We start from the raw sequence: 24663 nt of genomic DNA, 5'->3' as shown, positions 1-24663 counted from the left end.
TGGTAACTGGGAACTTCTGGGAATTTTCATAAGGTAGTTTTGTAACAAAGCACCAGAAACATGCTGACACCTTGGGGGATCACGGACGAACTACATCCTTTGGACTCACTACATTGACCTTTGCCACTTCGGCTGATCAATGACAGCTGGAATAAATCAGTCCACAGAGGGAAACAAATAGCTATAAAACCTTTTAGCAAGGAACAGATACACATGGAAGCAGTAATTTTTGGGCTGAAGCCAAATTTCATAGGGATTGGGCTTGAAACCTTTGTCTCCTAGTCTCCTCTTACAATATGCACTTTGCTTATCCCACTTGCTATTTATGACTCATCTATCATTTAAGTGACATTGCTTCTTTACTCCAAAATACAGGGGTGGCCTCCCTTTTGAGCTTCCAGATAACTGGCAGTAAGAATTAAGATTTGTATCTGCTACCCTGCAGTCACTAACAACATTTAAAATAACGAGCAAGAAGTGTGCACTGAACTTCTTGCATTTGCATAATTGTATGAGTGCAAAGGGCTTAAGAAGAGAGAAAGCAAAATTCAGCGGATTCATCTGTATTAAAGACAAACCTTTGCTATTTAAGCTCCAGAACTTTGACTGCCAAAATCTGTAAATGAAGGACTTGAAACACAATATAAACATCTGTGTTGGACAGTAAGACATGAAGCATGTTCAAATAATATGTGCTACTGCTATTTTAAGCTATAAGATATCTGACTTCAACATCGCTGCTCTAAAAAGGGAAAGCTATCCCTGGAGTTTGGTACAGGTTGTTCAGTAATTTGTACAGTCAATACACCCTCTTAACAGTTTTTCAATATTCTCTTCCAGCAGACAGAATGTTTTGCTATATGAATTGAAACAGAAGATACAATCTTTAGAGGTTAAAAATTAGTATAGCATTGGCCCATTTAATATGTATTCTAGAACTTCTTGTTGCATGTTTCTAACAAAAATCATCTTAACATGGTTAGCAACATGTCAACTCCATGGACCAAAGTATTCTTCTCAAAATATTTCCAAACAGGGGGAAAAACACCTCGATGTTGGCACAATGAAACAAAAAAATTTGAGAAACAGTATATGCTTGCTAAACAAGAATTATGTTTATTTAGCTAGTGAATCACCTAGAGGAGTAAATTTTCACTTTCATGATAGCAATCTGTCAGGCTTGCAAACACCCAGAAATAGGAATTAAAGATTATTTTAAATGTAGTTATAAAGGTCATAAAAAGTCTGATTTAGACTGAGGTACATTTACTCAAAACTGAGATTCATTGAGTGGTAGCAAACAAACAGTTCCTCAGACAAATGCACTTTTTTCAGTATACATGTTACAGAAAAAAAATAAAGAAATGTGCATTAACTGGTGGTGTCCACCAAGCTGCATATTAATATTCTCTTACACCAAACAGTTTGAAACAAGGGAAATGTCATTCTATTATAATTTCATGTTACGATTCATTTGGCTAAACTGCAGCTTAAAGTTGCTTTGCCATATTAAAAGATTACTACAATAATTTTCACATGAACATTTAGACTTGAGTTTTACTCCAGGACTAAATATGGCATGATTTGCTTTTAATCTGTTGAATAGCTAAAAACTGACAATTAAAAAAACTACAACAAAGAAAAAATTAAGTTGAAGCAATGTGAATCTCACATCATTGAACCACTTCTAATGGTTAAATGTTAGTATTTAACAAATTCAAAGAGTTAATGAATCCTTGCATTCGTTCGGTCTCCTGTGCCTTAGCTAGGATGCATAAATACAAAAGACAGCAGATACTGGTAAAAGCTTCAGGACAGAAAGTGCTTGACGAAGGTACAGTTCTCAAGTGTGTTTGGTGAGAGAGTATAAGGGCAGATGCACTGATGAGAACCATTACAAGAAGAGTCAATTTCGTGTTAAAGTGTTCAAAGATGTCACCTTAAGCAGAAAAAAGCTTTAATAACGTCTTCTTAGACATATTAGGCATTTCCAGAGTCTACATCATTAGTGTTGTATTCTAGCAGGACATCTCCATATAGTTATTGTTTGTTTCTATTTCTCTCCTGAAAAAAAACAAAAACAAAAAAGGACAATCATGTTAATACACACAGATCAACATTATCTGCTTTTCTTTCATTACAGCATTTTCATTGCTTGCAATTTAGCTAAATCAGGCAACATATTTTCAAGGAAAGTGCTTCAATTATTTCCAGGAATATTAAATTATACCATTCAAGTCAACTTCTTAAAGAGAAACACAGAAGTGTACACCAAACTAAAAGGCAAACGTTCCAAAAAACTGCTATCAAGAAAGGACTTATGTCAGTTTTAATTCACTTACAGTGAAATATATTGCACAAAGTGAACTGAGCAAGGAGACCAAGGGACCTACACACAAAGCAAGATGTACCCCGAATCTTCTGCTTAGCTTGTCAAAAAATGCTCTACTCTCTATCCATTACATCCCTGAAAAACATGGTATTCCCAGGTATCTCCATCAAAGCCCCATATAATAAAAAGTGCTTAAGATCAAAAGGTAAAGTAACTAGTTAGCCCAACACCTCATCCTCCATACAAATGCTCAAGTGGCAAGGAAAAATATATTTTTTAAGAAGGTCATGCATACCTTTTTCAGAATTTACTTTCAGTAACAAAATGAGAAGTCAGTGAAATAGGAATGGCTACAAAGAAACCTCATTTCAATGTGAGGCTGAGCCACAGTGAGGACCATATTAAGTCACAGCACTGTGAGATGCCACATTTGGCATTTAGGGCTAAAATAGTAATGGCACTGTAACTATCAGGGACTAACAAATTCACATTCTGTAGTACAGGTTTAACAGAATAAATGACACTGTGCTTTATCATCATTCTCCATTTTCTCTACTTAGTTCAAGATAAACATATACTTTGGCATTATGACCACCTCCAGGAAAAAAAAAACAACTGATCAACAAATGATATATTGTGGCCTGCAAAATACATCTTCTAGCCTGCAAAAAGACACTGGTCAGTGTAAAAAACTGAAAACTTATCTTTCAATAGCATTTTCCATAATACATTTTTTTATTTGTACCACTGAGCACATTAAAGAAATATACAAATACCTGCATGGAAGAGAGGTAGGTTCCCATCCACATTAAAAGATAATAAAAAGTATAAAGTACCTCTCCATATTTTTATTATTACTGTATACTATAAATGGCACAATAACAGCAGGGAAACAAAATAACCCAGGAGGCATTTGAACATCTATTTCAAAACCACACTGAAATTTTATTATGCTAGAAACTATTTAAGAAAATTGAAAATGAGCATATGACCCCACATAGATTCTTCCAAAAGGCAGTTTACTGAAAGAAGGAGGTATGTAACATAACATTTATACTGGTTATTACTGGTGATCTAGTCCTTTCCAAGACAGATCTCCAAGTTGCTTCAAGGTGAAACCAAAAGAATAAAGCTCAGTCTTGGTCACAATGAGCAGCTCATGGTCCCAGCAGCTGTGAGTCTAAGACTAGACATTAGCCAGAGTAGAATTTCAGTATATTTAAAGTGAAAGCAATACTTACACTACTCTGCTAGAAAACTATTATTCCTAATTCAAAAATACATAACTAATATTTTCATAGTGAGATACTGCTTTTTAAGGTTGATAGTATCAGTCATTAATACAATCTGATATCTTAACAATGCACTCTTGGCTGAAAACAGATGATGACTGGCCTCATGCCTCACTATGCATGTAAGGCATGCAAAAATAACCTGCTCAGGCACATCTCAGATTATTCCTCTAATATTAGCAGACTTCAACTGCAACAACTACACAAAGTGTTGAAAAACACTCTTGTAGGAGTCTATGAAACTGCAATGTTAAACTATATAACAATTTTAAACACAGCCTGTATACAACTAAAATCATCAGTTCCTGTTCATTTGCAAGTATTACACACACAAGCACTGACTCAGGCTGTCTAGAAAGACTCTGCATTTCAAACTGCTGTACTATAAACTGACCAACACTATGCTTTGTGAAGCTCTCAACTCAAAACACATTTAAGTTCATAAAAATTCAAAGTAGAAAAGGAATGATACCCTGAATACCCTCTTCCACCTGATGAAATAAAGGAAGTGCTGCAAATTTTACAACTGCTTTGAATTCTAGAGAGGAAAAAAAGGCTTCTAAACATCAACGCATCTTTCCTGTAGTCTCAAAATTACATATTACTACACTTATATTTAAATACTTCAAGCAGACATACAAGCATGATTTATCAATGCAAGTGCATAGCACATTCTTCAAATACTGGTATTGGTGACATTTGGCACTCTGTACTGCAAAACAGAGAGAAAGAAGACCTGATTTACTCAAACCACAGGCAGTGCTATTCCACTCAAAACCAAACCCCTCCCCAGCTACAACACACCACACTCCTGGACCACTGTCTTTTCCTATCTCAAAAAGCAGTTTTCCTGGGGGTTTTGGGCGTTTTGGTGTTTCAGTTTGTTGGTTTTTTGGGGTTTTTTTTGTGGTTATAGACAAACTAACAGAAGAATTTACCTCCAGAAGGCTTCCAGTACCAGAGTAGAAGTTTCCAGTGTAACCACTTCTCTTTTGCCCAATTAATTTCATTTCTTATATTCAGATAAGCAAAACTTTTATCACATCTCTTGCAATGCTCTTGGATGAAAACTTTCTGCTGTATATTTAAGTTCCCTGCCAAAGGTCAACTCACCATGGTCAGACTACCCAGCTGCAGGGGGAGTTTATGAACAGGACATGGAAATTAAGTACCATTCAAATCAGGATGATATGGGAACATATTGGCTGGTTAAAGGTACTTTCAGCTGCAGACCATATGGCCAGCACATTTCACAGATGCAAATAACTTCCTGCACAAGCCAAGTAAAGGTGAATCTAAAAACTGCTTCAGCCTTAAAAATGTGCATCAATCTAGTACAAACAAAGCGATGAAATTAGCCTGGTCTGAGCTGCTAAGCTGACTTACTTCCAAATTTTAGTTGTCTGAATTCAGAGCATTAATTGAATGATCCCATGCTGAGAAGTAGCTGCAATCTAATTTATCCTCAGATATAATGAAATCTCTGTGCTAACAAAATTTCAAAATTCAAAGCAACAAAAACATTTCCTGATCTGATTTGAAAGAAGCTACTGAGATGCACACAACCCTGACTTTGGGATTTCTTTGCTACAAAGAAGGCAAATGAAAAAGCCTCATTTTAAGTAGTCTACATGTAAATGCAAATGTGGCCTAACAAGAAAAAGAAGCTACTCCAGTCTTTGGCTGTATTTTTTTCCCAAGGTCCCACAAACTGAAGCTCAAGGTCAGGAAAGGCAGATCTGAAAGAATGACTTTGGCTGATTTTTGCAGTAGTTGCAAGTGCAAGCATTTTAAGGCGTCCATCTGGAAGCTATCCAATCCAGGGTTGCAAATTTACACAGGCCAATTGCAGAGCTCCCACACACCCTCCAGCACTATCAGCTAGAATTGTAAGAAAAAAAAACAAACAAACAAACAAAAAAAAAACCACCTCCAAACAAACTAGAATTTTGCCAAACCTCTGCCTCTTACTGCAATGTTGAAAGTGTTCATGTGTTCATGCCTGGAGCTGTCTACTCTGCCCCTCTCCCATGAGGGAGCGTTCTAACAACAGCTTCAGAAGCTGCTTTACTGCAAACTGTGATTTAATCTTCAACTTAGAAGCCCTGCTCATCTGCAATGTAAGCTAACATGTCAGACTGCATTCTGTGAAGTGAGGCACAGGAACTCATCTGCTCTGCCAACTGTGCTGCGTGGGCACAAACACCTGGCAGAGGCAGAGCAGGCAGCTGGAGAGGTGGTGAAAAGAAGCCACAGCAAAGCTCATGAAATCTCATTTACTAATGGCAGCAGCCATAATCTGCAATTTATTTCCCTCCAGTGTACCATTAAAGCTAGGACAGCATAAGCATTGACCTTAAAGCTTGAGAATCACAATGAAAAACAGATTACTGGAAAAGTGAAAAATTCCAGAAATTGTTTACTCTGTTTATATCACTGGCTGTTAATATAAACTAGATTACTGAAGCTTTAAAGTTGTGTAAAATACTGGTCATTTTTAACTTCTCACTCTTGAACTCCCAACTGAGAGGGCACATCTCCTCAACACAGAAACAACCTCAGAACAGTTAAATATATTTAAATCAATTTCTCTGAGAAGCACTTCTGGGAAGAAGGGAGGGAAGGAGTAGATGAGAAGGGTCTCTAGAAATCTTAAATGATCCTAGAAATTTTTCTTGTGCAGATGCCATTCCCTCCCTAAATACTAATTTTCTTCTATTCCTTGACCCAACGTGAAAACCACAAGGCACAAATTAAAAATCAAAGTTAATGTACAAAGGCAAATATGCTTTTACAACTTCAGAGGAGCTTCTTTTCCCAGTATACTTTGCAAACTAATACTCATCTGAGACCCTGTTGCTGCAGATCAGTTGAACTATAGATAGTATATAAAGGTTCTCAAGTACATAAATGTTAAGAAACTCTGCAAAAGCCAGAAGACCTAGACTTCTAATTTATTTATTCTTCCTACTAGTTTTGATGGCATTTTACTTAAGTCACTGAAACATACTTGTAACCATATTTTCCTATTATAGGAAAAAAAGTGAAAAAGTACTGTAAAAATATAAATAAATTTAAATTTGATCAAACTCACACACTGTTAGTAGAACATGAACAGACCATATGATTTTATTATGAAAATGATAAAGGCAGTAAGAAGTTAATCCCCATCTGAAATTCCACACAGTACCAAAAGTCAGAGGTGAAGAAAGAAACCCAACTACTTAAAGACACAGTATGATAACACAACAATGAAAGGCCCTGCAGAAACCAAGCTTGAACTCCATGAGCCAGAAAAGCCCTTCCAGTCTTGTCTTCCCAGGCAGATACCTTCAGTGACAGATCAGCTAATTCTAAATACAAGTAGCAGGTGCTTTGCTTCAGCACCGTACATCATTATACACCGAAATATCAGACTTTAATTATCTACAAGACAGCCATTGCAGCAAGATGATTTAAAAAAAAAGCCTCCAGATCCTCACTATTATTTGTTAACAATGCTCAGAGTCTAACATAGGCTTTTGAAGACTGACAAGAGATAGCTTCTTAGCAAATCTATAGAAATTGCATTTACTGATGACCTCTGTCCCAGCAAAAGAAGCAGAAAGATGACTGACACCTGGGTTAGTTGTTCTCAGATGCCCAAGGGCAACAAGAACACATTACTTAATTGCTCTGCTAAGGAATTTATGGTAGCCTTGGAAGGGAAATAACATTCACTGCAGGGCTAACAAAATACACTGAGGAAGAATTTCTCAGGCAGTTTTTCTTTAAGCCTCACCACTCATACTCTTTGAACAGGTGTAACTCAAACTCCAACCTACCATGAGGAAAAATGAACTTACTTTATCTTGGTTTCCTATTTATATGAAAATGCAGTGAACGTGGAAGTTTACATTTACTTTTTACAACTGACTAAAATCTGTATGGTACAGAACAAAACAATAATTACTCATCAATATTAACTACACTGCCAAACCTCTGAAAAATTCACAAAGAACCAGGCTTGAGAAACCTATCATCTACTAAGTTTTGTAATGTTTCATTTCAGGTAGATGAATATCAAGTTTTAAGCAAATTGGTTCGGATATAAAACAAATAATCCTAATTCAACCGAATCTACAGGAATAGCTTCAATAGACATGCAAGATCTGTATGTTTTAAAGCCCTGTTTTTTCCAGCAAACCACTTCCAGGAAATCTCCACTGAGTTACTGCTAGCTAGCCCATCTGCAGTATGAATCAATGAAGCAAGGCTGTGAAGAGTCAGATGGGCTGGGACTTTCTTGCAATACACAGGCATATTTCTTCCCTGCAAACTGCAGGAAAAGCATCACTGTTCTAGACAATTTGTTTTAATAGAGCACTGAAATCTGAGGAGATGTAGCAGGAAGCAGAAGGCTGCCTTATGAACTTTTACAGTTATCTGTGTATACTTCAGGTTCTGCTTCTGCTCTGGAACAAGAGATTTAGAATTTCTCCTTTGCTTTAAAAATCACAACTCAGAAGACATAGCACTTAGAAAAGGTACAACTGTCACAGATCCAGCTCAATTCAAGTTTGAAGTCTTGTCGTAGCTAGCTGCCTTGATATTTAAGCAGACAGAGTATTAGATTCCAAAAAGTGACTGTTCTCTAAGGCTTTGAAGTAAACCATTTGGTTGATATTCCTAGCTTTTCCAATAGGGGTCCCTATTTTACAGGAGAAATTGGTCTTTCCACTCCCGGAGTAGAAGTTGAACTCTGTAAAAAGGACTTTGTAGGCTTGATTTCCAGGTAGGGATTTCAAACAAACAAAAAAACACAGGACAAGATCTGTACAAGTGTTGCTATGAACTAAGACTACGCCTGTGAGTTTAATTACCTTCCATCTCTTATTCAACAGTCCAATATTGCACTTTCCCTCTTGCATCATCACTAGAGAAACACAGGCAACATCACTGCTCAAACTCTTACATGGTCACTCTGTAAGAGACCACAAACATCTATCCCCATACTCTAAAGAATTCTAAACTATACCTTGGAACAGAAACAATTGACTCTACCAAATGCACAGAAAACAGGCACACTTGAAATCCCTGTGACTGTAACATAAAACGTGAGGGTAATTTTTAAGTTTTTCCAAAAGACTAAATATTCAAAAGCAAATAAAGACAGGGCAAATAAGCACATCATCATGGAAAGGAAATTCTGGAGCAGTATGCTCAAAATTATTCTAGCTCCAAATAATCTTCTCCCATGACCAGGGGTACATATTCATCACACAACCAGCAAGGGAGGGAAAAAAAGTGTTTCCTGTTTCTGCTTTCTTACTTCCAATTATCAAGATGACACTCTTGATAAATAGGAAGTTCAGGGAAATTGAAAAATAATATCCCCTTGAAACTTCATCAAAAGCATACAGGAAATGAACATGTTTCTCAGAAGATATTAATTACATAACCCTCTTTTAGATAGTTTCATGTTTATTACATAAACCTCTTCTAAATATAAATACACAAACTTTTAGAAGTTGTTTGCTACAAACATATTTTAACTGCATTAAAAATTTTTGTCAATCACCTGTTTTCCTTAACTGAAAATCTGTCAATGAATCTATATCTGTTTTTGACATTATATTATAGTAATTGATGTCTGGGAGTTAAGAGGAGGATGAAGCAGCTACAGTTCACTCTTAATGGATGATTTCTCCCTTCAAGATATTTTTAAGAAATATCAAATCAATCACAATGTCAGCAATGTCCTAGAAAGGAAAGGAGTTACACTGCTTAACACTGCAGCCTGATAATGACATAATTACCAGAGAAACAGAAGTTACATTGATATCAAAATGAAGGGGGGGGAAAAAAAAAATCACTCATTTTGAGAGTCAAGAGGTTCTAACTATGTCAGCATTCCCATTACAAGATAAGTAATATAACAGAAGAAAGCAAAAATTTTAAATGCTTATTTATCTGCCATTTAAAGGCTTCCTGAAAAGTAAAAAAATTTCCAAATGCAAATTAGATAAACACAAATATATACTAAGTACTTCCATCTTACCTCATGTATAAAAATCAATTATTTTTGTGGACTATCACACTAAGAAAACCATCTAAAGCACTCTACAATTACATGAAACCATGACCTTTTTTTCCCCACTGTATGCTACAAAAGTAGAATTCTCCATCAAAAAGCACCAAAAGTCGTCCTAGGACAACAGGTAATAAACCACCATCTGTGGACAAGGAAGTCATAATCTGCCAACAACTGCATTTTTAATCAGAGCTGCATTTTATTTTCACCCATATACTTAGTGAAGATCAGATGCAAAGCTAGTACTACAGATGTTTTTCTTTATTTTCAATACCTTTGATTTTCTAAAATGTAATTAAGTCATCTTAAAAGGCATATTTTCAGATTTCTGTTTCATTCATTTAGATATTACAGCTTTCTGGTGAAAGACAATCAAACATCTTTTTAAATAATATGCAATACAAGTTGCACATTTACACCACAAAGCAGCAGTTAACTAAGGACAAATGGAATTCCAAATCATTTCAGTGTATGTCTGACAGAACTCATGAAAAGCATCACTCATTTCTCTGATCCTTTGGTAAAGATCACAGCACTTGTATGTTTAAAACAAGAGTCTGGAGCCTGAGCTGGAAGAGAAAGAGAATGATTACTGCACAAGCCCTGCTGTAGATGCCTCACCCACACCAGGGTTACATCAAACACTACAGCTCTAGTATTTATGCTTAAAGAGACTATTCTTTGTCATTTTCAAGTTACCTTTATCAAATGGCAAAGTTGCTATGTTTCATGTTTATCACAGACTATTCATTGTACTTTCAGAAGTATACTGCCATATTTTAATAAAACATACTGCTAGGCCATATTGGAAATGAATTATTGATCCCCCTGAGTTGTTAAGATTAAACTTTTACAACCAATTATTTTAAGATAAATTAGCTGTAATGATGAACAGTTATAAAGCAAATTAAATCCCTAAATTATTTGCTGTTTGCAATATTTAGATTGCTGGCTGTATGAAAGTTTGTAACCACCTATGCAACAACAAAATATTAACTGAATTTCAAGGAACATGGAGGGGACTACTGCAGCCTGATGCATTTAATATTTTATTAACAGCTATAAGCATATTTTTCATGACCAAAACACTGGAAACAAAGTGATTGCCACAGCTCCCAAAGAAAATGAACAGGAACTTAATTTACACAGTTCTACAGGCAGTAGAAAGTGCACATATTTAAATACAGCTCCATGAAAGCTTAGCTGGCACTAGGTAATAAAGAGCTATTCAATTAACCACAAACCAGAGCTTACAATACTAATTGGTGCATTTACAGACTTAAATCATAAGAGTTAACAACTGCATGTTTACAACTTAAAGACAGATTACTTGTACACTGTGTGATAAAAGAAAAACCACAGATTTAAAATCAACATTCAATCACAAGAGAATGCTAAAGTTAAACTAATGGCATCTACTGAGAGTTTAATTTGAACTTCCTGTATTTTAAGTCTATATTAATTTGCTGAAAGCACACCTCAAATCCATCTACAAAGAGAAAACCTCATGACTAACCTACACAGCTCCAAAGCAATTTTTGATAATTAGTTAGAAAACCAATTTGTACAATGCCTTAAAAGAGCCAATGGCCACTACTGCAAGTATCTTGACAAGCATGTTTTCTCTCAATAGTGTTGGGAAAGTTAACTATTTACAAAGAAACAAAGAGCGCAATATTTGAGCCATACAGATACTGTATCTTTCTCTGAAGATATTATTCAAATAGCAACGTTCGTTTATTAGTCAAACATCCATCATCACAATTATGTAGTTCAAGACCTACTAAATCCTGAACTCAGTACTTTGAATTTTAAGTTTGGCACACATAGAAACATTTCCACTAATCTACATTCCTCCTCTTCATTACATTTTGTGGCTTTTACCTACTACTGAGGGAACAAATCCACAAAAATAAAACAATTTTCCTGAGTTGCTAGGGCATGCCTGAATTATGATTTGTTTGTGAAGCTTTTTTTTCAACAAAGGAGATTTTTGAAGCAAACCAGTTATTTATGAAATATCCCAAAATTCTGAAAATTTACAAAATACTGAAGTGTGAAGGCTACAGAGATCCATTATGCATTATAATCTCAGTCCTCCTGAAACATTACAAAATTACAAGAAATCACAGAATCAGAACATCTGGAAAGGGCCCATGAGGATCACCAAAGTCCAACTCCTGGTTCTGTGTCCGAGAGCTGCACCTTCTACCTGAGAGTATTGACCAAACACTTCTTGAACTCTGTCAGCCCTGGAGCTGTGACCACTTCCCTGGGCAGCCTGTTCCAGTGCCCAACTACCCTCCTTTCCCTCTATCTGATCTACATCTTCCCTGATACAGCTTCAGGCCATTCCCTCAAAACCTGTCACTGGCCACAAGAGCGACAGAATCAGCGCCTGCCTCTCCACTTCCCCTCATGAGACCACAATAAGGTCTCCCCCCCAGTCTCCTCCAGGCTGAACAAACCAAGTGTCCACAAGTTCTTCCCACATGGAGAAGACCAGACTCTTCACTATCTTTGTGGCCCTTCTGGATGCTCTCTAATAGCTTTATATCTTATATTGTGGCACTGAAAACTGCACACAGGACTTGAGGTGAAGCTTCACTAGCACAGGGTAGAGTGGGACAATCACCTCCCTTTACTGGCTGGTGGTTCTGCACTTGATGAAGTCGTACCAAAGTCTGAAAAAGTTGAAGTCCTTCCCTTACATTGAATATTAGTTTAAAAAGTAGTCCATCACTCCATGACTGAGATACCATGAAAGTTAATGATACTCATTTGGGGCATAATCCATTTTCTTTCTAGGAAAAAATAATCCAAAAGGCATCACATACCCAACTGGCATACTCATCTAGCCTCCTAACAAGATAAAACTTTCAACATAACAATTTACTGCAGAATCATGCAATAGAACTACAAAATTGGTTTGGAGTATGCCTGACACAGTTCTACAGGAGATGCAACACACACCTTGAAGGATTAGGAACGCACAACAGGGCTGAAACCACCACAGTACTAGAAACCTAAGAGAAGTAAACATTTCACCTGCTTCACAGCTTCTTTAGGTGTGAGCTTCAAGTGAACAAATTCTCAAGGCCCTTAGTTAGCATAAGCCCTAAACTTTTGGAGGTTTTTATTTCAGCAAGTGGTATGACATGATGAACAGAGAACATTAGAAAAAAATCATACTGATGGCAACTCTCATTTTTGAATACTTGCATATCATCTGACTGGTAAAAACAGATCCTGAAATGTTTCTAACCATGAGACAAATCATATATTTACAGTTACTGGCAAGTCTGGAAAGCAAGTAAATATAGGAAACGTAAATATTATGGCCAATGGTGAGCACAAGTGTTATGATTAGGGAGGGTACACAAGACAAAGTACCCAAGTACTACAAAACTGCTTGAATTAAATGCTTTTCCCTTGTCTAATGAGCATTTCAGGAAATGTCTCCAAAACTAAAAGTTTCTCTACAGGGTGATCACATTTACTCTTCCTTGCAGAAATGAACATTTTTTTTTTAGGAAACGCACTATCTGAAAGGTCAAAAAATGATTTCATCACTTTATCACTTTTGTTTTTCACAGTTCCACAAAAGATAAATTGAATCAAGGAGAAAACCTGCTCTTCACACTAACCATGCTGTTAACATTTCATTAAAGCAGAATTTGAATTGAAACATTATGTGAAATAAAGTATGCTTCTTCTCTAATTTCTGTTCCTTTTTGTGACATCCAGAAACTGTAAAAATCTAAGCAAGAAGACTTCAGTTATGGAAAATGGACTCAATTCACTTCTCATTTGCATTGAAGAAGTAGAACCTGTCAGATGTCTGCTTATTTAGGCCTACCTTCATCTTGTGATTAAACAGATGACTAAGCTAATAAACAAGTAACAGGAACTCAAGTTTTTTCATTAAGAGCCAGTTATATCAAGTAGAGACTTTGAGCAAGAAGTACCACTTTCTGATTTAACACTTGCAGACAGAAATTCCAGATGAATGAAAAACAAGGTTTCTGAAAACAGAAAAAAAGGAGCTACTGTAATGACACTGATTTCTTACCCTACGCATGGCTTCCTCCTCCTCTTGACGCTTCTCGTAATGTGCAAAGTCATCAAAGATTGAGGTGGTATGCTTGAAAGTAGCAATTATTTTAAGCACTTGCTTGGCTTTTTCTAGGGGTACCTCTTGAGTGTCCCTCGAATTGGTAACTGGTTTGTTGTCATTGTTTTCCAAGCGAATATGTCGCAGTTGGTTATTGGGAACGTCTTTGACAAAGATCCATTTGACATCAAACTTCCCCTTCCACTTATCCTGAGACCAGACACCAGCATATGCATTGTAGTCCACAACAGACTTCATCTCAGCCACTCCGCAGAAGTGTCCACTGCCATTCACACTGAAGAGTAAATAGAGCGGGCCTTTGCCATTCAGGGACCGGTAAGCAGCATCCAAGCGCTTATTCCCATGCTCAGTACTGCACCAGATAGAGTACTTAATGGAGCGATGAATATCGTCCTCTGAATAACTTTTGATTATAAACACACGTCCGTTCTTCAGATTCCAATCGAAGTCTTTGGGATTGTAGTTGTTTATGGCCTTTAGTTTCTCCAGCACTGGGTGCACTTCCACACCAGAAGGTGAGGAGCTGACGGACACAACACCTAAACCAAAGTTCTCGCTACCAGCTCCATTGTTCTGGCTGAAGCCCACACCCCTATTACGAGGAGCTACCCAGCGGTTTTGCAGCTGCTGCTGCTGCAACTGGTGAGGCTGGGCCTGCTGCTGAGGTCCTTGTTGCTGTTGTGGTTGCTGTGGCTGAGGCTGCTGTTGAGGCAGTTGGCTTTGCACCAGTGGTGGTGGTTGAATTAATGGCTGAGGCTGCTGGATTATAGTCTGAGGAGGCAGTACTGGTTGAGCTGGGGGAGCTTTTACCACTGACCCTTTGTCATCCCAAGTTCCAATATTCATGTTGTGTTTTATAGGTGGCGGCGGTACAGCAGGGCCCCCAATGCCCACGTTACCTTTAGGCTTGAGTTTCGGCTGAGGTTTAGCAGGTTTCCTTGCAATTGCAGCCCATGAGGTTGGTTTAGGTGCTGAACTGCTAACTGGGGGCACGCTGTTAGCTGCAATGCTTGTCATACCTGTACTGCTCAGAGCTGAACCTACGGTTTTTGTTACAGCAGCCGTCATATCTCCACCAATTTTCAGTCCAGTCATGCCTTGCTCAATGCTGCTAATCCCAGGCACCTTGCTCAGAGTATCACTGCCAAATCCAGCCTGTCCATCTGCTATGGCTCTCCCAAGAGAACTAGGTGGATAGCCATAGCTGCTGCTGTAAGCAGAGCTTTGCGTTGATTGTCCCTGAGATCCACTTGTCCCCCATGTAGAGAAGTCTGCATTCCCAGGAAAAAAATTAAATCCATGCTGCCCAAGAAATGGAGGGGTATTTCCTAATGCCCCAGGTTGACTAAATACACCATCAGGTATGTAATGGTGTTCACCATTGCTCATCTGTCCATAAGTTGTCAAATATGGCATTGGAGGGTCACCTGCAGTTGACCATGCTGCTTCACCTAAAGAGTATGGAAATCCAATGGATGGAGCATAATAGCTAGGCATGTATGGGTCTGACATTGGTGGATAGCTGTTACTCTGCAAGAAAATAAATTTTTAAAAAATCAGTAATAGTGACAATTATGCTCAGGGGAAAAAAACCTGTAACACAATCCAAAACATTTTTAAGGGTTATATGAATGTATTTGTAACTTTCACCATTCCTCACAACATAAAAGATAAATGAGCTATCTGTCAGATATGGCCACTTCTTCATGAGACCTTCTCAAAGCATTAAAGGGCCCCCTTCTGCTCTGGAACATTATCCTCACGTTTAGCACCTAAGCTAGGTTTAAAATGCCTCCATGCCAACAGCATCAAGAAAATAACAAGCTACTCTAAAACAAGTAGTTTTGTCTTTAGTTATAAAGGTACATAACTGTGTCTTCATAACTAAAGAAAAATAGATGCAACTATGATTTAAAGTTGTTGTATTCTTAGATTTTGTCATATTTCTAACTTCTAATTGGATACTCCAACAGACTAGTAGAGTGAAATGGATGCAAGGATGCCTGTTTGTTTCAGGAGTAGCAACAAAAAAGAGGTAACACATCCATGCTTTGGAGAATGGGCATTAAATCAGTACTACTCCAGATAGACTCCTGGGAAATCACACAATTTATCTCTTGAGACATTTGAAGGACTACCCCCACATGATTTCTGCTGTCTTTTTCTAGAAAAAAATTCCACATATCGTCTAGCTGATGCTTCCTTAATACTGTATTATTGGAAAAATAAAGAGAAGGCAAGCAAAAATTCTTAGTCTTTTAATAATTTGCACTCTCTCTCTCTCTCAAGATCACTCCAGTTTACAAACTTAACATAACTCATATCAGCTTTCAACTACAGAGGCAATTCACAGCTCTGGAAGTCAAGCCATTAGTGTCTTGGCAGAAGAGCTGTACCAAGCTGTAGTGATACTAAGCTTCCATCTATTATGGCATCAGCTGTGAGCTACTTCTACCACTTATAAAGGAAACCATGTCCAAGCATTTAATATATTCTCAGAGCCAATAAAACTGTTGTTTTGGACTGCAACCAAAATGATGATTTTGTTTTAAATGTAAGGGTTTGGTTTTTAGCTCAAGTTTCTTGTAACTCCATCTTTCAGAAGCTAAAGCAGACGCACAAGAGACAGGGACATGAAAGCATGCTTTTTAACTGAAGCTTTTCCAGAATTCTTAAGAACACTTCATCTGCTTAAGATACCATATGATAAGACAAAGTATGACATAAAATTATATCTCTGTGTATATTCATAGTCAGCAAGTCAGTAATGGTAAGAAATATCCAAAAATTAAGTCTGGAAGTCGGCTGAATGTCAAAGTTTACTTCAAGGTACTAACCAATGTTCACTTACCTGATTTGTCTGACTACTTAGATATGGCTCAAAATCATCATCATTTACTGCATCCTTTTGATGAATCGAACCGTTTTGTACTGAAACTAAAAATAAATCTGTATTAGAATAGTCTCTGGAAAACCTATGCTGCACTTTTAATCTAGGTAACGTTTCTTAATCATGTGTACATTGAAATACATATTATTGTTAAGCACCATTCCAATTTACACAAAATAGCTCATTCTACTGATCATGAGGATCAGATCTCAGGAGAGGTGTGCAAAGATGGCAGCTAGAACAGTCTACTCCTGACTCTTTCCTGGGATCACAGACATGTGGATCAAGAACTGCAGGCACACCTTATTTGCACAGGCAGTAAATCCAGCATTTCTGGAAGTACCAGACCAAGTGCAAATGTGCAGACCAACCCCATCTATAGACATATTCAATAGGTTCAGGGAAAGTTGCAACATCCAGCTTTCTCCTGTCAGGAGGAAAGGCAGTTACCCACCAAGACGACCAGGAAGGACACCACTATTCAGCTATTCAATCCTGTATTTCCTACATAACTGTACTGCACTAGTGACATCTCTGAAGCTCTGAGGTGACAAAGCAAGACAGAAATAAAAGCTTAAGTCCCAAAAGGTGATTACAGGCCTTTCCCAACACATATGGCACTATATGCTGGAATCTCTTCCTACCTGCTCTTCTTGGTCTCCCCTATTACCTTTCATTTCATCTAAGGCATTACACCTACCTGGGATTCTCCAGCTGCCCAAATTACTTGAAGTGTCTCTCTACCATCCCCTAGGCTACTATTGAAACAAAGCCACACTGCACAAACTGCAAAGCAGAACAGGGACTTAAACCAGCACTTTCAATTACACAACCTGAAGATGAAGGTCTGTTCTTAAAAATAAATTTACTGGTTATCCAAATGCAACTTTTTTTTTTTTTTGTCAAGTATGTTCAGTGGGGCAAAAAAGAGAGTCTCAGGATGATCAGTAAGGTGCACTGAAAAACCATGACTGCAGAAGTTACAAGAAAACAGCCAATTTTCTGAAACTTAAACTGAGTTAGGAGCCAATTTTATGGCTTCCCTCTTTTAGCAAAAGCTTCTGAAAAGCATATACAGCCATGTAATTAAATATTCAACTTTGCTGAAATTAGTGTTTAAGAGTCAGGGGTTTTTTCTTGCTTCATTGGGGGTAGGGGCATTGCCACCCAAAATTCACATTGTAAGCCAAGTGGTGCTTGAATTTTTTTTCACATTGACTTCAACATCCCTAAAACAAAACTGCCTTCAATGAATGAAACTAGCTGAAAGAAATGACAAAGTAATAGATATAATCACAAGGAATAATCAAAATCCTGGAAAATTTTATTAACTTCAGAGAGCAGTAAAAAAAAAGGTAAAAATTCATAATTTAAAACAGAAGGCTTCTTCAAAGCAATTATCTGGGAAGAAAGCAACCTGTGTCTTGAATATCTTCTTGAAGTTTTAAAGGAACACCAGACACTTCAGTTATTACAAATTGGTACACTGCATTTCTATGCTAGCAACAGTCAATTATGAGCAGCAATGCTGAGCACAATGCAGTTTACAACTGGATAGAACAATATTCCTAATCAAACATCACATTTAAATTAAATATTAGGTGCTGGGGTTCTTTTACCCCATAAATAGAGTTTCAGTTCAGGTCATGTATCATCCTGAATTTACACACAATGGTAACATAATAAGCTCTTTATATTAGAATTCCTCTTTATATTTGGCCCGGTTACACACAGGATGAAGCCTCAAAACATGTTGTCTATGTCATGTTCACTGCCTAGACTTAACCAAATAGAACAGACAGCACAACTCTCAAACACAATTTTATCATAATGAAAAACATGGGCAGCAGCATACAAGTTTCTTAAAAGCATGCAACCACAAGTAAAGGAATAAACAGATGTATATCAAGACTAGTATCCCATCAAAATTAATCTCCTCATACTGACAGCTAATCTTCATAAAACGTGCATCTGCTGTGTTTACTGCTCCACAGGTATCTAAAGGTCACTGAAGACAGAATTCTTTTTGGGTTGACATAATAACTAACATAAAATATTCCTGTCAATGTATTTTCTTTCTTATTCATTCTGTACTGAGATATTAAGTCAGTGACACAATATTTCTACAGAGACGCTTCTTCTGGTGAATATATACATTTCCTAGTGAAATAGCATCACTGGGAGCATGTTTCTTAAGCTTTTCATTCTAACTTCACATAATGTGTTAATAGTGAAGAATGTAGCCCACACAGACATTTAACAAGAGCAAATGAATGCCTCATTCCCAAAATCTCATGTTAAGTGTTCCAACTGAACAGGGCAGTGATGAAGAATACTAATTGAAACTAATCTACAGATACTAAAAATATCTCTATCAATATGATGCTAAAAATACTGTATGTTTCTGCAAACACTGTGAAAACATACAGTGCAATTAGATATTGGGAAGAAGCAACTCATCAAATAGAGGGATTTAAAGCTGATATTTTTTTAACTGCTACTATCCTTGGAATAGCCACACAGAAAAAATAATACCCAAAGGTACAATAACTTTTTCATTAGAAGCCATCACACCTTAACATGAAGCATAAACACTGAAAGAAACATGAAATATTTCATTCTTGTTTTAAACCTAATAATTACGTTTAAGCCTCCTATGAAACAAAAAATTGTTATACACACAAGTGTAAAAATAAGTCAGCACCTTCCTGTGACAGATGTGATACACTGGCATAATAAACAAAAGGGGGGAAAACCAAAAAGGAGTCCCAGGAGTGCCTTTTTTCTTCACACTCTGTAAGTCATAATTTGATGGATGCCAGTTCTGATATTTTACGTCAACTGTACAGTAGTTGACAACTAGAATAAGTAAAGTTTCATGACAGGAAGATATAATCATTCAAGCCTCTGAAATACCAACACAAATATCTGACACAACAGATAGACAGTACTGCTCTACGTACTGGAACTTCAGTCCCACAAATTGTGGTTGAAGGAAACAGCACAGCACCCCAGTTTATGAGCAATTAGAACAAAGCATCCAAGGCACTTTACTAGACAAAAAAAATCAGCTACCGACCAATATAATTTTCAGGTCTAATATTTTTCATTTTAATATGAAATATGTATACACCTCTTTTATCATTCTCTCATATGCTCTACCAGAAGTGGACAGCTTCTGCCATCCTCCCTAACATTACTACCCTTCTCCTATGCACAGAAGCACCCTCAGACTGGTCTGTTAACTCAGTATCACATCTTCCCTCAGAGCTCCTCTAAGCTGAAACCTATCACAACAACTGAAAGACTACTGGCTGCTAACATGTGGTCAGTAAGGACTGCTGACACTGACTAAATTCAACCACTTGAAAAAGCCTCTAGCCCAAAGCCAACAATTTGTGCTACAGTGAAGACGTTAGCACAATCTCCTAGGCCTTTAATCTAATGCTAAGTCATAACTTAGTTTCACTAAGCAGACATTACACCGAATAATTTAACAGAACAGAGATTAAGTGTTCTGTTTCACTATAGTTTTCACTCAGGTCATACTCTCATCAAGAGAATATATCATAAACATTCATTATTTAAAAGGATGCAGTCCATAAAAAAATCCAAGTTCAGAAATGCAAAAATCTCTTCCTTACATAGCAAGCAGAGATGTGTTTTGATTCAAACATTCCACAGCAGTGACAAATTATAGAACACAAAAATATGCTAACATAAATAAGCCAAAGTAAAGCTGACTAGTGCATTTTCACACACTGTAACATAGCACCCAAACAGAAATGCTTAATACTTCCAGTCCAAGTCACATATATAGAGTACAGTTCAAAAACTACCTGTGTGATTCTCTAACAGATGCATCTAATTAACCTCTCTAGAAGTGATAATTCAAAGATTGTGAAGCCACAAACTATTTGCTATGAGTCTGACTTTTCTTCTCATTTAAGGGCAACATGGAAGGTTATAACCACAAACTATTTCAAAAACATGAAGTAGTTAATTAGTGCACTTTGGACAAAAAAAAAAAAAGAATATGAGAGAACAAGTATTCAAGAATGACCAAACTAAGGAGGAGATAAACGTGTTCCTTTTTCTCTGAATGCAGAGAAATTAAAAAGAACAGCCAAACTCAATGAGATCTGGGAACCACGTGCCACCCCACAAGCAATACATGTAACAAGAAGCAGATAATCTGCACGTAGACAGAATAATAGAATAAGTATGCTGTGGATAACATTAAATGACAGCTCACAGAGACCAATTAAATTAGTTCAGATAATGAACTAAGAGGGGCAAAGAGTACCCAAGCTCAAAAAAAAAGTTTCTTATCTGCCTAAGTATAACAAGCATATAAACACACAGAGGTAGCTGTGTGCATGCTACTCTATAGCTCAGTTTGCTGAGCAACTAAGAATTAAATAGGTACAAAGTGGACTGTTTAGGCAGTAAGAAATTCCAAAAAGAATATTAGTAAGAAAATAAATTCCAGACAAAATACTGCAAGATATAATCTGAAATGCTGTTTACAACTGACTTGCCAAGAATTTCAGAGAGAAGAATATTAAGTAGTTAGTAGTTTTTTCCTTCTGTGGGAAAGAAAACCCACTGAGTATGGTATTTAAAAACTAAGACTTTTTGACAGAAACATTAAAAAGCAGAAAAGCAGAAGGCTTGTTACAAACACAGACAAAAAATCAGTTACTGGTGCTAAAATGAAGCAAGACTACAAAAATTCAGAGAATAAGGAAGGTGATGTTTTCTGCTCATAGATATGAGTAACTAGTCACATGGTTGCTGTCTAGCAAACTAAGGAAGCTGTTCAGAAGATTCTTCCTGATGATTCTACTCACTACACAGAAAGGCCCAAGGTGTACTGTTAAGAAGAGATTATACAAGCATATCACAAAGGCAGCTAAAAGGAAATGACTATTTAACTGCCTGACTTCTGACATTAATCTTTTGCAAAATAACACATTGTAAACTGACGTACTGCTGTACCACAGTAAAAGTGCTGGGAGGTAACATTTTGGCACACAATTTACTGTCATCCTGCCCTGAAATAAAAGACATTCTTATAGCTACAACCTCTTGCTATGACTGTCAGACATCATCCTCCATAAAAGCAATATTACAGATTTATATATAAATACAAGGTTAACTTACCTTTATTTCCCTGTCCTTTAGGTCTCTGTATATAGGAAAGTGGGGGGGAAGGGGGGGGAAGCAAAACAAGTTCAGTTAGAATCCTCTAATATAAACTTCACTGTAATTCCATTTATTTGCCAATTATGCCCTTTCCAACTAAAATATCACTTGAAAATATTACCAAATCATGCTATTATAAAAATGTTGTGACATTACTTAAAATAACATTATAAAATACTACAAAACCAAAACCTGATAGAATTTTACTGAAATTATTGAAATCATCTAGGATTTATCAGCATATGAAGATTAAATGGTGCAGAAAGGCTGCAATTTTAATTGCCCCGGGGCCTGAAAAAACATTTACAATAAACAAAAATAACAGAGTTAACAAAAAAGGTCAGTACCTTAAGATTACTGCCAATACCCAAATTTCATTATGATATGTCATCTTTTAAATTGACTGACAGGTACTTATCAGAGAATAACATACAATGCCTTGCTTTTTAGATATACAAAGGAATACAGAGTTCTATCATATGCTGAACTTCAAGTTGTGCATTCCTCACCTAGGCAATTTTACTGAGAAAATTACATACAGTTGTACAAAGCTTTCACACAAGGAAATAATTCCTTAAGGAGGATTTTTTTTTTGGGATTAGTCATTACAAAACACTGTTAATCTGTCATGCACTAAGAATCAATGTAACATTACAAGTTACAGTATCCTTAATTCCGCTACAGCAAGATAAACTAACTTCAAAAAACAAATGCTAGTCCATGAAAATCTAATTCACCTTCTCACATTACTTTCAACTAAGCAGGAGTGGTTCTCCAGGCCCCATCAGTCTCTTAACAATTTTTAGTCCTGAAGAACTCAGTATTCAGAGGTTTGAAACTTTACGAGGTAAACACCTCCAAGTCACTTTCATGCGCATTTGTCTCAAGAGTTACCATAAAACTGTTAGAGGTGCACTGGTTAGACACTGTCCTCTCCCAAAACGGGAAAAATCTCTGTAACCTGAAAAACCCCAACCACCTCATCTTTTGGGATGAATCTAATTCAGACACAAAGGCATGCAAAGGCCAACAAGAGACAGAACTAGAAAAAGTTGGGAAGAAGCAGCCTTCATGAAAGGAACAATGAAAAGCTAAGAGATCACTGAGCTAGAAATAAATGCTTAAGGGAAACTGGAGAGCATGCACAGAGACAAAAGAAACAGAACACTAAAGGCACAGAGAGAAAATAAAAGGAGGCAAGGAACTGCAGGGCTAAAACTTTTGGGGAGTGGCAGAAACCCACGGATGAAGCAGAGATCAAGACAGAACAGCTTCCAGCCAGAAAGAAACACCAGCAGAGGCCTAGCAAAGGTTAAAAAAATAACAAATTCTAAGCTCCGTGAAGGACCAAGTTTAAAAAAGTGTTGCACAGCGCAAAGAGAAAAACTGAGAACGAGTGGAAGAAGCGAAGGCCGAGGGAAAAGAAGAAGTCAGAGGCGCGAAGGCAGAAAGGTGGGCGAGGAGAGCGCAAGGCAGGGCGAGGAAGGATGCGGTAACGGGAGCCTGGCGGAGTTTGGGGCGCGCAAGGAGAGGAGCAGGCGCCGGGGGGAGCCCGGCCCTAGGGCGCTCCCGGGGCGAAGAACCGGGAGCCGGGGGCCTGGCCGGGAAGGGCCGGCTCCCGAGCAGGGCACACACAAAGGGGGCCGCGGGCGGGGGCCGGGCCGGCGGCGCTCGGGGCTGAGCGGCAGCGGCGGGCGCTGCGGGCGGGAGCGCGGGGAGGCGGAGCGGCCCCGGCGCGGCTCAGCGGTTATAAATAGGGGCGGCCGGCCGGGAGAGAGGCCCGCCATCCCGGCGGCGACGGACAGCCGCTCCCCATGGCGGCGGGGAGGGAAGCAGGGAGGGAAGAAAGGAAGGAGGGAAGGAGGAGGCCGCGAACCGCGCCGCCCCGGCGGCGAGGGAAGGTGCAGGTGGCCGCCCTGCCGCCGCCCTCCCCCGCCGCGAGTAACGACGGGGCCGGGAAGAGGAGAGAGCGGGCGGCCGCCCCCCCCGCCCCGCGGGCGGTACCTGGTCGACGCTGGTGGCTGACATTCTTCACGGGGAGCCGCGATCCCCTCGCTCCGCTCCGCCTGGGCCTCGAGTGATTCCGCACGCCGGGGCCGCTCGCTCGCCTCCGCCGCCTCCTCCCCGCCGCCGCCGCCTGATTGTCGCCGCTGCCGCCTGGGTTCGCTGCTGCCGCCGCCGCCGCCGCCGATCGGTTTCCCGCTGGAAGGAGCCGGCCGGACGCAGCGCCGCTTCCCCCCCCTTGCTCTGGGCTCCGCTTCCCCACAATGGCGGACGAGGCTCCGGCTCCCACTTCCGCTCCGCGCCGCCCTGACCTTCCGCTCCCCCCGCCGCCGGCGTCGCCGCTGACCTTTCCCTTCCCGTCCCCGCCTCCTCCATGTCACGTGCCGCTCCGAGCCGCGCCGCGCGCGCGCGCTCTCCCGCCGCCCAGCGGCTCCAGCGGCGCGGGGGGGGCGGGGCTTGCTGCAGGGGCGCTAGTGCGCACGCGCGCGGCGGGCGGAAGGAGCCGGGGCCGTTCCCGCCCCCGCCGGCCCGGGAGCGCGTGTGCGGCTCCCGAATGCCTGGGGAGGCGGCGGTCGGAAAGGTGGAGGAGTCTCTCCGATGTGGAGAAGTCTCTCCGCTCCACCACGGGCCTGCTGGGACACGGCGGCGTGGCGAGGGCGGCGGGCATCCGGCGTGAGGCGACCCAGCCTGGCTGCCCAGAGTGGCCGCTACTGCCTGAGGAGGGCTCAG

The 24663-nt window shown here is 39.1% G+C and overlaps 1 protein-coding gene across 1 annotated transcript; it reads right to left on the bottom strand.

Annotated features, from left to right (window-relative positions):
* Window positions 1-1093: 1093 nt before the first annotated feature.
* YTHDF3 (YTH N6-methyladenosine RNA binding protein F3) lies at window positions 1094-24212 on the bottom strand. Its single transcript, XM_058021307.1, has 5 exons — window positions 23935-24212; window positions 21889-21913; window positions 16684-16769; window positions 13770-15362; window positions 1094-2064 (listed from the first exon to the last, which is right to left on the bottom strand). The coding sequence occupies exons 1-5, from the start codon at window positions 23956-23958 to the stop codon at window positions 2041-2043; spliced, it is 1752 nt and encodes a 583-aa protein (XP_057877290.1). The 5' UTR covers window positions 23959-24212; the 3' UTR covers window positions 1094-2040.
* Between the last annotated feature and the right edge of the window lie 451 nt (window positions 24213-24663).

Source organism: Melospiza georgiana, chromosome 1 (assembly GCF_028018845.1).
Source record: "Melospiza georgiana isolate bMelGeo1 chromosome 1, bMelGeo1.pri, whole genome shotgun sequence".
NCBI classification, from domain to species: Eukaryota; Metazoa; Chordata; class Aves; order Passeriformes; family Passerellidae; genus Melospiza; species Melospiza georgiana.
This window is presented reverse-complemented; position numbering and strand designations above follow the sequence as displayed.

Excerpts from the sequence above, each read along its gene's own strand:
- YTHDF3 (XM_058021307.1), bottom strand. The coding sequence starts at position 23,958 with ATGTCAGCCACCAGCGTCGACCAG. Across the intron at positions 16,770-21,888 it reads TAAAGGACAGGGAAATAAAG|TTTCAGTACAAAACGGTTCG; the intron begins GTAAGTTAACCT and ends ATTTATTTTTAG. Across the intron at positions 2,065-13,769 it reads AGGAGGAAGCCATGCGTAGG|GAGAGAAATAGAAACAAACA; the intron begins GTAAGAAATCAG and ends GTTTTTTTTCAG.